Source organism: Ovis canadensis, chromosome 1 (assembly GCF_042477335.2).
Source record: "Ovis canadensis isolate MfBH-ARS-UI-01 breed Bighorn chromosome 1, ARS-UI_OviCan_v2, whole genome shotgun sequence".
In the NCBI taxonomy this organism is placed as follows: Eukaryota; Metazoa; Chordata; class Mammalia; order Artiodactyla; family Bovidae; genus Ovis; species Ovis canadensis.
The window spans coordinates 189,063,324-189,078,831 of NC_091245.1; the positions used below are offsets into that span (position 1 = coordinate 189,063,324).

Below are 15,508 nucleotides of genomic sequence, written 5' to 3' on the forward strand. Positions count from 1 at the left end.
AGTCAAGTAGGCTTTATGAAGCATCACTACAAACAAAGCAGATGGAGAGAATAGAATTCCAACTGAGCTATTTCACATCCTAAAGATGATGTTCTGAAAATGCTGCACTCAATATGCCAGAAAATTTGGAAAACTGGGCAGTGGCCGCAGGACTGGAAAAGGTCAGTTTTCATTCCAATCCTAAAGAAAGGCAATGCCAAAGAATGTTCAAGTGAAGTGAAGTGAAGTGAAGTCGCTCAGTCGTGTCTGACTCTTTGCGACCCCGTGGACTACATGTAGCCTACCAGGCTCCTCTGTCCATGGGATTTTCCAGGCAATAGTACTGGAGTGGATTGCCATTTCCTTTTCCAAGGGATCTTCCCGACCCAGGGATTGAACCCAGGTCTCCCGCATTGTAGACAGACGCTTAACCGTCTGAGCCACCAGGGAAGCTATGGCACAATTGCACTCATTTTACACACTAGCAAAGTAATACTCAAAATTCTCCAAGTAAGACTTCAATACTAAGTGAACTGTGAACTCCCAGATGTTCAAGCTGGATTTAGAAAAGGCAGAGGAACCAGAGATCAAATCGCCAACATCTGTTGGAGCATAGAAAAAGCATGAGAATTGCAGAAAAACATCTACTTCTGTCTCATTGACTACGCTAAAGCCTTTGACAGTGTGGATCACAACAAACTGTGGAAAACTGTTCAAGAGATGGCGATACCGGACCACCTTACCTGCCTCCTGAGATATCTGTATGCTGGTCAAGAAACATCAGTTAGAACTGGACATGTAGCAACAGACTGGTTCCACAATGGGAAAGGAGTACATCAAAGACTGTATATTGTCATCATGCTTATTTAACTTATATGCAGAGTGCATCATGCAAAATGCCAGGTTGGATGAAGCATAAGCTGGAATAAAGATGGTGAGCGAAATATCAATAACCCTAGATATACAGATGATACCACCCTTACGAGAGAAAAGGAAGAGAAACTAAGTGAAAGAGGAAAGTGATGATGAAAGTGAAAGAGGAAAGTGAAAAAAACTCGCTTAAAATTCAACATTCAAAAAACCAAGATCATGATATCTGGTCCCATTGCTTCATGGCAAATAGATGGGGAACCAATGGAAACAGTGACAGACTTTATTTTCTTGGGCTCCAGATCACTGCAGATGGTGACTACAGCCATGAAATTAAAAGACACTTGCTCCTTGGAAGAAAAGCTATGACAAAACTAGATAGTATATTAAACAGCAGAGACATTGCTGACAAAGGTCCGTCTAGTCAAAGCTATGGTTTTTCCAGTAGTTATATGTGGATGTGAGAGTGGGACTATAAGAAGTATGAGTGCCAAAGAACTGATGCTTTTGAACTGTGATGTTGGAGAACACTCTTGAGAGTCCCTTGAACAACAAAATCAATCAATCCTAAAGGAAATCAATCCTTAATATTCACTGGAAGGACTGATACTGAAGCTCCAATACTTTGGCCACCTGATTCTAAGAGCTGATTCATTAGAAAAGACCCTGTTGCTGGGAAAGATTGAAGGCAGGAGAAGGGGACAACAGAGGAAGAGATGGTTGGATGGCATACCGACTCAATGGACATGAGTTTGAGCCAGCTCCAGGAGATGGTAAGGGACAGGGAGGCCTGGCATGCTGCAGTCCATGGGGTTGCAAAGAGTTGGACATGACTGACTGACCGAACACAGCAAATTACCACAAGTTAGCAGTTTGAAACAATACCCATAAATTGCTTCACAGTTTTTGTGTCATGAATCTGGGTCAGGTTATTTGGGTTCTTTGCTCACATCTAAGAGACTAGAGTTGAGGTATTGGCTAGTCTGCAGCTCAGAGTTCTCTTCCAAGCTCATGTAATTGTTGGCAGAATTCATTTTCTTGCAGCTTTTTTTTTTATGGCTGAATAATGTTTTATTTTATTTTTGATTTTTATTTTTACTTTGTTTTACTTTACAATACTGTATTGCTTTTGCCATACATTGACATGAATCCGCCATGGGTGTACATGAGTTTAAAACTCATGTGATTTGTTTCTTCAAAGGAGTGTGTCTCTAACTTCAGGGAGGGCCTCAGTCCCTCTTTTAAAGGGCTCGCCAGATTCTGTTGGGCCTACTAAGAATAATCTCTGTTGGTTAACTCAAAGTCAAATAATTATGTCTGTAGTATTATTATTTCCATGTCATATTAAGCTTACAGAAAAATCACAAAAATGTCCTATGAAGTGTTGTATAGCCTTCAGCAAGATTACCCAAATTTCAGTGTATACATGTGTTCCCTTCACCCGCCCTTCTACCATATGCATGCTCTCAATCTAGCACTTGCTTGCTTGCACCCTTTCTCTTTCACCTCCATTTTCTTACACACATACACACACAAACATATACATATACATAGCTTTTTGTAACCATTTGAGAGCAAGCTACAAATATATGTTCTTCTTAACAGTACATGTACTGTTAAGTACTGAAGTACTTAACAGTACTTCAGTGTGTATTTCTTACAAACAAGGGTACTCTTTTATGAAATGAAATTATAGTTATCAAAATCAGGAGTTTAATATTAATATAATACCATTATCTAACTTCCAGATCTTACTCAGTTTAGCTGGTTGTTCAGTAATATCTCATTTACCAAAAGAAAATCTCAGAGTATTTGTTGGATTTTAGCAGTCTATCTTTAGAGTTTTCTTTAGTCTGGCATGGTTGCTAAGTATTTCATGATTGGCATTTTTAGTTCAGGCCAGTTCTTTTGTAGAATCTCTTTCATTTTGAATCTGACTAATGTTTCTCATGATTGTTTCAGATTGTGCACTTTTGGCAGGAACTCCCAGATTTTTAGAAATTTTCTCAAGAATCCTTTTTAGGATCAGAGATCTTAATATTGTGGAGCTATCATCCAGTTCTAAAATGGAAATAATATTCCTCCAAATAAATATTTCTGAAAACAATTCACAGACCAGACTTTTTAGAAATCATAACTGACTGTTTCCTAACACAGAGCCACTCAGAAATGACCTTTCTAAAATAATCTAGATCATTCCTAATATTGCTAACTGGTAAATTACAAGTATTTCTCATCTGAAGGAATGTCTAAAAATTTGTTGAGAGGAATAAACTCTTGAATAGCATCAACCTTTCATCCAACAATCAAAAGGGAAAACAATGAAAAAAAGAAGTATGGAAAAAGTAACAAGGAAACTTACATTACCATATATAAAATAGATAGGCAAGGGGAATTTGCTGTATGGCTCAGGAAACTCAACCAGGGGCTCTGTATCAACCTAGAGGGGTGGGATGGGGAGGGAAACAGGAGGGAAGTTCAAAAGCGAGGGGATATATGTATACCTATGGCTGCTGATTCATGTGGAGGTTTGATAGAAAACAACAAAATTCTGTAAAGCATTGTACTTCGGTTAAAAATTTTTTAAAAAAAGGACTTCTCAATCTTGGGAAAGAAGTAGATTGAGTAGTTTCATTATAAACTTTCTGAGCTCAAGTGTTTTATCAATAAACAAGGGGACTTTTCTGAGGAACCCATGAGAATGCACACAAAGTCCTACATGTTGTTTGGTATACCATATATGTTCAATGAATGTTTATGTTTTCCCTATAGTCTTCCTCCGGCTAAACAGTACTGATATGAGAGCATAACTTTGAATAATTCCTTGTTAAAATGTAGTTAATTTTGTTTACTTGGATTTTAATTTTTGTGATGTAACAGATATATTGAAAAGGCTTCAACAAATAAAAGAATTAAGTGCAAATTAGAAGATAACTATGATTCAATATCTTATAGTAACTCTGCAGATGCTATACAAGCTAAAAACTTCAAAAGTGTTTGAAAAACAGAAGGTAGGAGAAGGAAAACAAACATGTGAGATTGTAGAGGAAGACCCATATGCCATTCAGATGATCTACTGGTGTCCAGAGAGCAGAATATTCTGTGTATCAGGAGTCTCTGCATATGTCATAATTTATAAATTCAGCAGACATGAAATTACAACAGAAATAGTGGTAAGTCATTTAAAAATTAACTTTTACACTTTAAGTTATCAAAAGAAAACAATTATCATAGATTCTGACTAGTGCTTGGTATGGTTTTAAGCCATCAAGAGTACAGTATTTGGTCAGTTATCCAGTTCATAGAATTTTAAATTGTTTTTGTTACTTACTATGTTAAAAAATAATTTGGTTTAAAGTGACAAAATCAGCTATCAAATTTAGTATTATTAAATAGGATAGACTATGCCTATAGGTTTTATATAGACAGTCATTGATTTTATGTATAAATGTCAAATTAATGCAAGTTTTGTTCTATATCTTTATTAAATTTTTTAGGTTGTCCTTTTTGTCAGTTAACTGCCATAAATGACTATCAACTGCAGTAAGATTACTTTGATCTTTTAAATAGCAGCGTTTTTTATAGGGTGGAAATAATTATGGGGCTGCTTTACCTAATATTAATTTTTAAACATAATTAAATAGTTTAATTATTTGAAATAATGATGTTCTTAAGGGATAAGTTAAGTCTAAATAAAGGCACCTGTGTATAATGGGTCTTCTCTACCCACTCCATTTTATCAGAAAATAAAGATTTTCTATTAAAGGCCTAAATATAACTGCTTATCCCTTAGGGAATAAAATTAAACATTGCTCTTAGAGTATAGTAGTTAAATCCCAGACACTGGAGTCAGATAAGCCTAGCTTTTAATTCTGGCTTTACCAGTGAATACCTGTGTGACTAAACAAGTCATAAGACCCCATTAGTCAGTAGTATAGTCTGGGTAAAGACTCAGCTTCATCACTCATATAATTTCCTGTGTAAATAAAATAGAAAAATAGGAAGTAGTGATAAACTAGAAATTGTAATGCCATTTTCATAGGGTTTTATGATAGTATGTTAAAGTCATTAGCAGAGTATCTAAGTGTAGTAAGCACTTGATAATTGTTATTGCCACCAGAGGATTTAAGTGTTAAGATAATTATGAAAATAATTTGGATAACATTGCTGTATTCACTATTCCATAATTTATTTTTGTAAGCAATTGTTTTCAGTGTCAGAAATGCTTATTTTTACAATGAAAGACAATGTTTGTGTTATAAAATTGAGTTTTTGAAGCATTGAATGTAGTCATAAAGTAATTTTTAAACATTCTTAACTTTAAAGAAAGGGTTTTTTATTCCAATTTAAATTATCATATTTTTTTCATTAAGCAATTCTGACCAAGCTAATGAAATTATATAAGAGCTAAACTAATAAAATATGGAATTTATTTTGGAAAATTATACTGAATTAATTCGAAGTCAAGATTGAATGATTTTTTTAAAGCTAAAAAGTTTTGTACAAATAACAATTTGTAAGTGTGTTGTGTGCATGTAAATACACATACACATCCAATTTAGTTTCTTTCATTGGACTAACCAGACCAGTTCCTCCTTTTATTTGATCATATGTGGAACTGTAATTTATACTTTACCTTAAGGAATATTTATTATATAGAAAATTTATCTCCACTGGCAGGTATTTTTCTTATAATTCTAAAGAATTAAACACATTTACATTTTTTTTGTGAACGCCATTGAATATTTTATGTAACTTACTATTTAATTCAGTTTAGGGTATCTCTACTATTAATTGAAATTGAACTAATCTGAATAATTACCAAAACATGCCAGATTTTAATATGATTATCATTATTATTATTATGACAACCTAGATGAAATCAAAACTTGATTTTTCTTTTTTTAAGTCTTTAGAGGTACGACTGCAGTATGATATTGAAGATATTATTACCCCAGAACCAGAAACAAGTCCTCCATTTCCAGATCTTTCATCCCAGCTTCCTTCAAGGAGTCTCTCTGGGAGCACTAACACTATGGCTAGTGAAGGAGTAACAAAGGACAGTATCCCATGCCTCAAGTAAGAGTTGCTACCAAATTTTAAAACAACTTTACATGTAATTGTATAATTCTTTGAAACTTGCCAAATGAAATATCCTCTTTTATTAAGTTATTGTCAAGTGGTCTTCAGTCCACCAAGAGGTACCTTGATCTTTTTTGGGACTATCTATGAAAAGAGTCCAGTATTTTTATTCTTCATTAATAATGAATACATTTCCTTCCCTGAAGGACCCTAAAGAAAACATAGCTTTGATAGAGAAGGCTACAGGTGGAGCAAGTTTAGAGAGCAAGAACAGGAATTTAGGTTTTGAATATGTTGAACTCAAGTTGGGTTGTAGATTAATGGTCATAGTTCTTAATGTCATGCATTATGACTTACCCATATGTAACAAATATTGTGTAAGAAAGTAATTAAATAATAAAAATAATTTAAAATACTACTATCAAAAGAGAAAAAGGAACTCGTGAAGTCCAGTGAAGTTCTAGATCTGACTGACTGAAAAGCTACTTCAAGGAAAGGTTAAGAAATCACAAGTGACTTGGTGTATTTTAAGAAAGCTAGAAGATACTGTTTACCTGCATAATGTCCTCAGTGCATGGTATTGTATATTTCTATAGGAAGATTATTGTTATGAATTCTGAAAATAAGCATGAGCATATGTATTCGAACTGTATATGATGCAATTATTTTTTCTGTTTTTCTAGTGTTAAAACACGACCAGTGCGGATGCCTCCGGGATATCAAGCAGAACTTGTTATTCAGTTGGTGTGGGTGGACGGTGAACCTCCACAGCAGATTACTAGCCTTGCTGTGAGCTCGGCATATGGAATGTAAGTAGTTAAACATTCTTTCTAATTTGTATAATTTATCTAATATGTTTGATACATTAAATGTTTCTTTTAAAATAATTAAGTCCTAAAAGTGGAAAGAAGCCCTTGCCTGGATTTTTATTAGGTTGAAAATTGTATAAGAAAATAGTAATTTAAACATAAATTGTGGTTAAATGTTCTTTCTTAATTTATTTCAAACTTGTAATAGTAATGTCAAACTTTTAGTGTTGGGAGGCTGTTAAGATATTATCACACTCATACATTTTTATTTGTTTTGTGTTTTCTATCCTTTCACTCTTTGTGTTTCATTTTGGATACTTTCTTTTGACTTATCTTTAAAAGTTCACCAGTTCTTCAGTGGTATCTAATCTAATGGTAGATTCACCCATGGAGTTGAATTTCAGTTCTTTTTTAGCTCTAGACCTTCCACTTGGTTCTTTTTAAAGTTTTCTGTTATCTTCCTAAATTATCACTCTTCTGTTTCCTTGAACATGTTGAATATAGTTACTTTAAATATGTGTTTGACAGGAGGTGCTCAGTAATAATATAGAGGGGCAGGATGAGGTTAGAGAGTGGGAGGAGGTTCGGGGGGAGGAGACATGTGTATACTTACGGCTGATTCAAGTTGTTGTACGGCAGAAGCCAATACAACATGGTAAAGCAATTATCCCCCAATTTAAAATTAAAAAAATGCATTTGATAACTAGCTTATTATTTGTCTTGGGTTTGGGTCACATTATATTGTCATCATATAACTTAGGTTTGCCTTTTGGTTTTGTTTTGTTTTATTGAACATTATATACCACTATAAACTATTATAGAGATAATTTGAGGTTCTAAATGATGTTTTCATCCTCCAGAAAGTATTATTTATTTCTCTGACTAAGCTAATAGACAGTATAGAAAGCTCAGACAGGATAATCCAATCAGACATCCTATCTTTGAAAGTTGGATTGTATTCCCTTTAAGCACTAATTTAGTTCTAATTAATTCTTATTCCTAGTTTGTACTTTTCATAAACATTGTATCAAATTCCACTCCCATCAGCAGTGTTTGAGGATACCTGATTCCCTACAACCTTTTTAACAGCAGTGTATAACCAAATGTCATTCTGTTAAGTAAAAGGAAGTTTATTATTATAATATTAGCATTTTCCTTGTATCTTAAATGAAACCGAACAACTTTTTTTCTCTAGTGACATTTCTGTGTATATTCTTTGTCCATTTTTTTTGCAGAGTTATTTTTTTGTAGATTTGTGAAAAATGTTTATGTAGTAAAGAAGTTAGCTTTCTCTGTGATGAAACCTACAGATATTTTCCTTGGTTTTATTTATGATTTTGATTAGGATTTTTATTTCAAGCAAAAATTTAAAAAATATTTAAGTAATTCTGTTTTTATTTTCTGGCTCTGGATTTTTTGTCATACTTAGAAAAGCCTTTCTCACTTCAAGATCATGAGGCATACTGTCTTATATATTTATTGCTTTAATATATTTAAGTCTTTATCCAGAGTTTATTTTGGTATGAGACATGAAATAGGAATTACACTTTATTTCTTACCTGATGACTAAGAGTTATGCCAATACCACTTACTGAATATTTCATCTTTACCTTCTAAATTTGGGATCATCTTTTTTCAAATTAACACATTTACATACATATATACACACATGCATCGGGCTTCCCAAGTGGTGCTAGTGGTAAAGAACCCTCCTGACAATGCAGAAGACAAAAGAGACCCAGGTTCAATTTCTGGGTTGGGAAGATCCCCTGGAGAAGGGCATGGCAACCCACTCCAGTATTCTTGCCTGAAGAATCCCACGGACAGAGGAGCTTGACAGGCTACAGTCCATACGGTCGCAGAGTCAGACACAATTGAAATGACTTAGCACCCATGCACATATATAGCTCTGTTTATATATACCCAGTCTGCCCTTAAACTAAGTCTCATGAGCTCCAAGAGAACTTGAAGCCAGCTGAAAGGCCCATGACCTGAAAACAGTCTTGTGTTCTTAGAGGTTTGGGGGTGTATGTAAAAGATGTATGTGAATATAGATATCGGGAGTTTGCTCTTGACTGAAAAATCCTTTGATAGGAAAGCTGGCAGGAACAGCCTAGGGATTAGGGGAGGAAAGAAAGGTAGTGTGGGACAGCTATAATGCTATTTGTTTGATATGGCCAGCTTATCCTCTAACCCACATGGTTACTACGGAAGATGGCTGAGCTCAAACCATTTTCAGGCTTCCCTATTTGAGAGATTGACCTGCAAAGCAAGGGGATGCTAAAATTAAGAGCTATCAGGGTATATTGCTAGGTTCAGGCAAATTGCTGAAAGCTGTTCGAATAAATAAGTCAGAGAGCATGTTTCCCTTGTTCAGTAACTGGGGGTGGGGGTGACAGTCACTCCAAAGCTTCTGAAGAGCCTATAATTGTATGAGAAACCTTGGACACCTGCCTCATGAACACTCAACTGCCAAAACACTTCAGGCATCCATGTATATTCCACCAAAGTTTTAAGAAATAAGTAACAACAGTATTTATTTTCTTTCTGAGAACCTGTGAAAGAAAAAGTGCCATACATCTCATCTCATGTGGCCAACATAATGACGTCAAAACTTGAAAAGGGATTGGATCAAGATGGCAGAGTAGAAGGGTTAGAGCTCACCTTACCCCCTTAAACAACTCAAAAATTTACCTGTGTGTGGAAGAAGTCTCATGGAACTGGAGACTGACCAAAGTAGTCCTATACAACAAAGGTGCAAGAAAAATTTCCATGTAACTAGGTAGGATGGAAAAAAGTCAAAGGGTTGGCACCTCCACCTTGGGCTCTGAAAGGATGAAAAGGTCTGCATGCATAGACACATCCCTTGGGGAGTGAGCAGGTCAAGCCACAGACTAGAAATCCCAGTCTTGGAGCCCTACATAAAGGAAACAAGCCCTCATGGCTGCAAGGAGACTGGCTGCCAAAACTAAATCAAGAGGATACGTAATTTGAACAGACTGATCACCAGAAGTGAAGTAGAATCTGTAGTAATAATAATAAAAACAACTCCCTGCAGAAGAAGTTCAGGACAGGATGGCTTTAATAGGGAATTCTAGCAAAATTACAAAGAAGAACTTGTTCCTGTCCTTCTCAAACTGTTCTAAAAAACTGAAGAGGAGGGAATGCTCCCAAATTCATTCTGTGAAGCCACCATCACCCCAATACCAAAACCAACCAAAAACACTACTAAACTAGAAAATAAGAGGCCAATCTTTTTGATGAATATAGGTGCAAAAATCCTCGACAAACTGTTAGCATACCAAATCCAACAATATATAAAAAGGATCAAGCACCGTGATCAAGTTGAATTCATTCCAGAGTCATAGGATGGTTCAATATATACAACTCAATCTGTACAATACAGCACATTAAAAAAAGGAAAGACAAAACCCACATGATCATCTCTATACAGAAAAAGCATTTGATAAACTTCAAAATTCATCTATGATAAAAACTCTCAAAGTGATATAGAGGGAATATATGTCAACGACATAAAGCCCATTTATGACAAACCCATAGCCAGCATAATACTTAATGTTGAAAAAGCCTTCCCACTACAGGAAGAAGACAAGGTTACCCACTCTTACCACTTCTATTCAACATAGTATTGGAAGTCCTCGCCGCGGCAATTAGATGAGAAAGGAAAGGTATCCAGATTGAAAGGGGAGAGTCAAAACTGTCACTATTTGTACCTGATATGATACTCTATGTAAAATATACACCCCCAAACTATTAGAACAAATGTATTCAGCAGGGTCATAGGATACAAGATTAATATACAGAAATTTGTTGTATTTCTATATACTAATAATTAAATATCAGAGAAAGTAAAAAATCCCATTTAAAATTGCATTAAAAAATAAAATACCTAAGGACTAAACATAACCGATGAGGTGAAATACTTAGATGCTGAAAGTATAAAACATTGAGAGAGAAAATTGAAGATGATTCAGAGAAACAGAAAGATATGCTATGCTCTTGGATTGTAAGAATTAATATTATTAAAATGGTCATACTGCCCAGAGTCTACAGATTTAATGTCATCCCTATCAAAATATCTATGATATTCTTCAAAGAACTAAGATAAATAATTCTAAGATTTATATGGAACCAGAAGAGACCCATAATTGCCAAAGCAATCCTGAGGGGGAGGGAAAAATCAAAGCATAATGCTTCTAGTTTCTATTCTGTACTATAAAGCTACTGTGATCAACACAGTGTTGTATTAATTCAAGAAAAGATATATAGAACAATGGAACACAATAGAGAGCTCAGAAATAAACCCATGCATTTGTGGTCAATTAATCTATGACAAAGGAGGCAAGAATATACAAGAGAAAAGACAGTTTCTTCAACAAGTGGTGTTGGGAAAGCTGAATAGCTGCGTGTAAAACAATGAAATTAAAATAAATTTATATTTTAAAAAATTAATAAAATAGAAGAACCATAAAAAAAATTCCTTCACACCACATACAAAAATAAATGTAACAAGTTTAAAATACCTAAATGTTAGTTTATGACCATTAAATTCCTAGAAGTGAACATAGGCAAAACTTTCTTTGACATAAATTGTAGCAATGTTTTCTTTGTTTAGTTTCCCAGGGCAAAAGCAATCAAAGCAAATGTAAAAGCTTTTGCATAGGAAAGAGAACCATCAAAATAATGAAAGACAGCCTATGGAATGGGAGAAAATATTTGCATACTATGCCTCTGACAAAGGGTTAATATCCAAAATGTACAAACAGCTCATAAACTCAAAAAAAAAAAAAAAAAACCCCAAAGAATCCAATTTATAAAGATGGGAAGATCTAAAAAGACATTTTTCCAAAGACATACAGATAGCTAACAGGCATATGAAAAGATGCTCAACACTGTTGATCTTCAGAGAAATGCAAATTAAAACCACAATGAGGTAGCACCTCATCCTAGTCAGCAGTTTCACAGCATCATCTTTTAGAATTTGAAATAGCTCAACTGGAATTCCATCACCTCCACTAGCATTGTTCATAGTGATGCTTTCTAAGGCCCACCTGACTTCACATTCTGGGATGTCTAGCTCTAGGTGTGTGGGAATGATCACACATTCATGATTATCTGGGTCGTGAAGATCTCTTTTGTACAGTCTTCTGTGTATTCTTGCCACCTCTTTTAATATCTTCTGCCTATGTTAGGTCCATACCATTTCTGTCATATATTGTGCCCATCAAGAGATCTGTAGTCTTTCCCATTCTATTGTTTTCCTCTTTTCTTTTCATTGATCACTGAGGAAGGCCTTCCTATCTCTCCTTGCTGTTCTTTGGAACTCTGCATTCAAATGGGTATATCTTTCCTTTTCTCCTTTGCCTTTATCTTCTCTTCTCAGCTATTTGTCAGGCCTCCTCAGACAACCATTTTGCCTTTTTTGTATTTCTTTTTCTTGGGGATGGTCTTGATTACTGCCTCCTCTACAATGTCATGAACCTCCATCCACAGTTCAGGGACTCTGTCTATCAGATCTAATCCCTTAAATCTATTTGTCACTTTCACTGAATAACTGTAAGGGATTTGATTAGGTCAAACCCGAATGGTCTAGTGGTTTTTCCTACATTCTTCAGTTTAAGTCAGTTGAATTTTGCAATTAGGAATTCATGATCTGAGCACAGTCGGCTCCTGGTCTTGTTTTTGCTGACTGTATAGAGCTTCTCCATCTTTGGTTGCAAAGAATATAATCCATCTGATTTTGGTGTTGACTATCTGGTGATGTTCATGTGTAGAGTCTTCTTTTGTGTTGTTGGAAGATGGTGTTTGCTATGACCAGTGCATTCTCTTAGCAAAACTCTGTTAGCCTTTGCCCTACTTCATTTTGGACTCCAGGGTCAAACTTGCCTGTTACTCTACGTATTTCTTGACTTCCTACTTTTGCATTCCAGTCCTTGATGATGAAAAGGACATCTTTTTGGGGTGTTAGTTCTAGAAGGTCTAGAACTAGACCTAGAACGGTTCATAGAACCATTCAACTTCAGCTTCTTCAGCATTACTGGTTGGGGCATACACTTGGATTACTGTGTTATTGAATGATTGGAAAGGAATGGGTTGGAAAGGAACAGAGATCTTTCTGGTAGAAAGGTCTGACAAAATGTGGTCCACTGGAGAAGGGGATGGCAAACCACTTCAGTATTTTTGCCTTGAAAACCCCATGAACAGTATGAAAAGGCAAAAAGATAGGACACTGAAAGATGAACTCCCCAGGTTGGTAGGTGCCCCATATGCTGCTAGAGATGAGTGGAGAAATAACTCCAGAAAGAATGAAGAGACAGAGCCAAAGGAAAAACAGTGCCCAGTTGTTGACGTGACTGGTGATGGAAATAAAGTCCAATGGTGTAAAAAACAATACTGTATAGGAATCTGGAATGTTAGATCCATGAATCAAGGTTAATTGGAAGTGGTCAAACAGGAGATGCAAGAGTGAACATCAACATTTTAGGAATCAGTGATTTAAAATGGACTGGAATGGACAAATTAACTCAGATGACCATTATATCTACTACTGTGGGCAAGAATACCTTAGAAGAAATGGAGTAGCCCTCATAGTCAACAAAAGTGTCCAAAATTCAGTTCTTGGGTGAAGTCTCAAAAATGACAGAATGATCTCTGTTCAGTTCCAAGGCAATGGAATGTTCAGTTCTCAGCCATAAAAAGGAACACATTTGAGGTAGATGAACCTAGAGCCTGTTATACAGAGTGAAGTAAGTCAGAAAGAGAAAAACAATTGTATACTAAAACATATATATGGAATCTAGAAAGATGGTACTGATGAACCTATTTGCAGAGCAGCAATGGAAACACAGACATTGAGAACAGACTTATGGTCACGGCTGGTGGTGGGAAGAAGGAGAGGTATAGAGAGAGTAACATGGAAACATACATTACCGTAAATAAAATAGATAGCCAGTGGAAATTTGCTGTATGACTCAGGGAACTCAAACTGGGGCTCAATAACAGCTTAGAGGGGTGAGATGGGGAGAGGGGTAGGAGGGATGTTCAACTATGAGGGGATATGGGTAAACCTATGGCTGATTCATTGTTGACTTTTGGTAGAAACAAATGCAATACTGTAAAGCAGTTATCTTTCAATTAAAAATAAATCAATCAAGACAGTAGCATTATTTGTGATGGCAATATTATAATATCCCCAAACTACAAATGACCAGAGTAGACTGAATAAATTGTATTATATTAATTTCTCTAGCAGTGAAAATGAACTTCATTTACATGTAACTTAATATTAGAAAAAAGTGAAACATTTATTAACGAGTAAAACTGACTTTTGGTATAAGAAGTCAGATTTGGGGAGACAGAAGTAATAATCAGGAGAAGCACAAGTCAACTGCTGGTAATATTCTGTTTCTTGATGTAGTGATAATTATGTGAGGTTGTTCACTTTGTGATAACTGTTTAATTTATATGTGTTATGCTTGAATTAAAGAGTAAAATATACAGTGTTTTTCACATAAGTGAGTAATTTTATTTTTAGAAATTTATCCCCTAAATATACTCTATTTGAGTGAAACTAAATCATAAAGGATATTCATTTTTGCACTGTTAATAGCAATGGCCTATGGCTTCCTCAAGTTCAGGCTGATGAGTTGGAGTCCTCACTCTGGTTTGGCTGCATTTTCTGGCTTCACCAGTTCAGGGCTAGGACTGTGACACTAGGTTGGAGATGATGCCCTCGAAATGTGGGCTGACTGGCTGCTGGGTCAGGAAGCACACAGGTCTCTTTTGGTAGTAATTTGATTTTTATTAATATTAAAAACTGTATGGAGGTATTAACATTTATGAAAAAAAATTTACCAAGCATGCAATATGAGTTTTGACAAATATACATGACAGTGTAAGTTATGTAACCACCAACAGACTAATTTTATAAACACTATTCATCACCTCAGAAGTTCCCTTGTGCCCTTTTATTACCTGTCACTACTTGGCCCTGTAAAACCACTGATTTGCTTTCTGTCACCATATTTTTACATATATTATAATTTTATATAAATAGAAGCATAAATTATCTTGTTTTCTTCCACTTAGCATAATGCTTTTGTGATTCATCTGTTATTAATATTTGTGACTTGTTCATTTTCATTGCTTCATAATATTCATTTATGTGGATATACAAAAGTGTGTTGTATCTATTAATCATTGATGGAAATGTGGGTTTTTTCCAGTTTGGGACTATTAAGAATAAATCTACCATTAGCATTCAAGTAAAAGTCCTTATTGGAGAAGGCAATGGCACCCCACTCCAGTACTCTTGCCTGGAAAATCCCATGGGTGGAGGAGCCTGGTAGGCTGCAGTCCATGGGGTCGCTAAGAGTCGGATGCAACTGAGTGACTTCGCTTTCACTTTTCACTTTCATGCATTGGAGAAGGAAATGGCAGCCCACTCCAGTGTTCTTGCCTGGAAAATCCACCTGGAGGAGCCTGGTGGGCTGCCGTCTATGGGGTCACACAGAGTCGGACACGACTGAAGTGACTTAGCAGCAGCAGCAAAAGTCCTTATGTAACATTGATTTGTATTTTCATGGGTAAATAAGAGCAGAATTTCTCAGTCATGTGGTGAGTATATATTTATGAGACAGAATAAACTGTTTTATAAAGGGATTGTATCACTTCGCATTTCCATGAGAACGTATGAGGGTTTTGGCTTTACCACATACCTGTCAACAGTGCATAGTGTTGATCTTTTC

The 15,508-nt window shown here is 35.5% G+C and overlaps 1 protein-coding gene across 2 annotated transcripts in view; it reads left to right on the top strand.

Moving 5' to 3' along the window:
- The window catches only part of STXBP5L (syntaxin binding protein 5L), a 324,426-nt gene that overhangs the window by 200,301 nt on the left and 108,617 nt on the right, over nucleotides 1-15,508 (top strand). For both annotated transcript variants that reach the window (XM_069554728.1, XM_069554732.1), the window contains exons 16-18: nucleotides 3,805-4,022; nucleotides 5,759-5,928; nucleotides 6,615-6,740. In XM_069554728.1, the coding sequence (XP_069410829.1) occupies nucleotides 3,805-4,022; nucleotides 5,759-5,928; nucleotides 6,615-6,740 (514 nt within the window). The remainder of the gene's footprint in view (nucleotides 1-3,804; nucleotides 4,023-5,758; nucleotides 5,929-6,614; nucleotides 6,741-15,508) is intronic.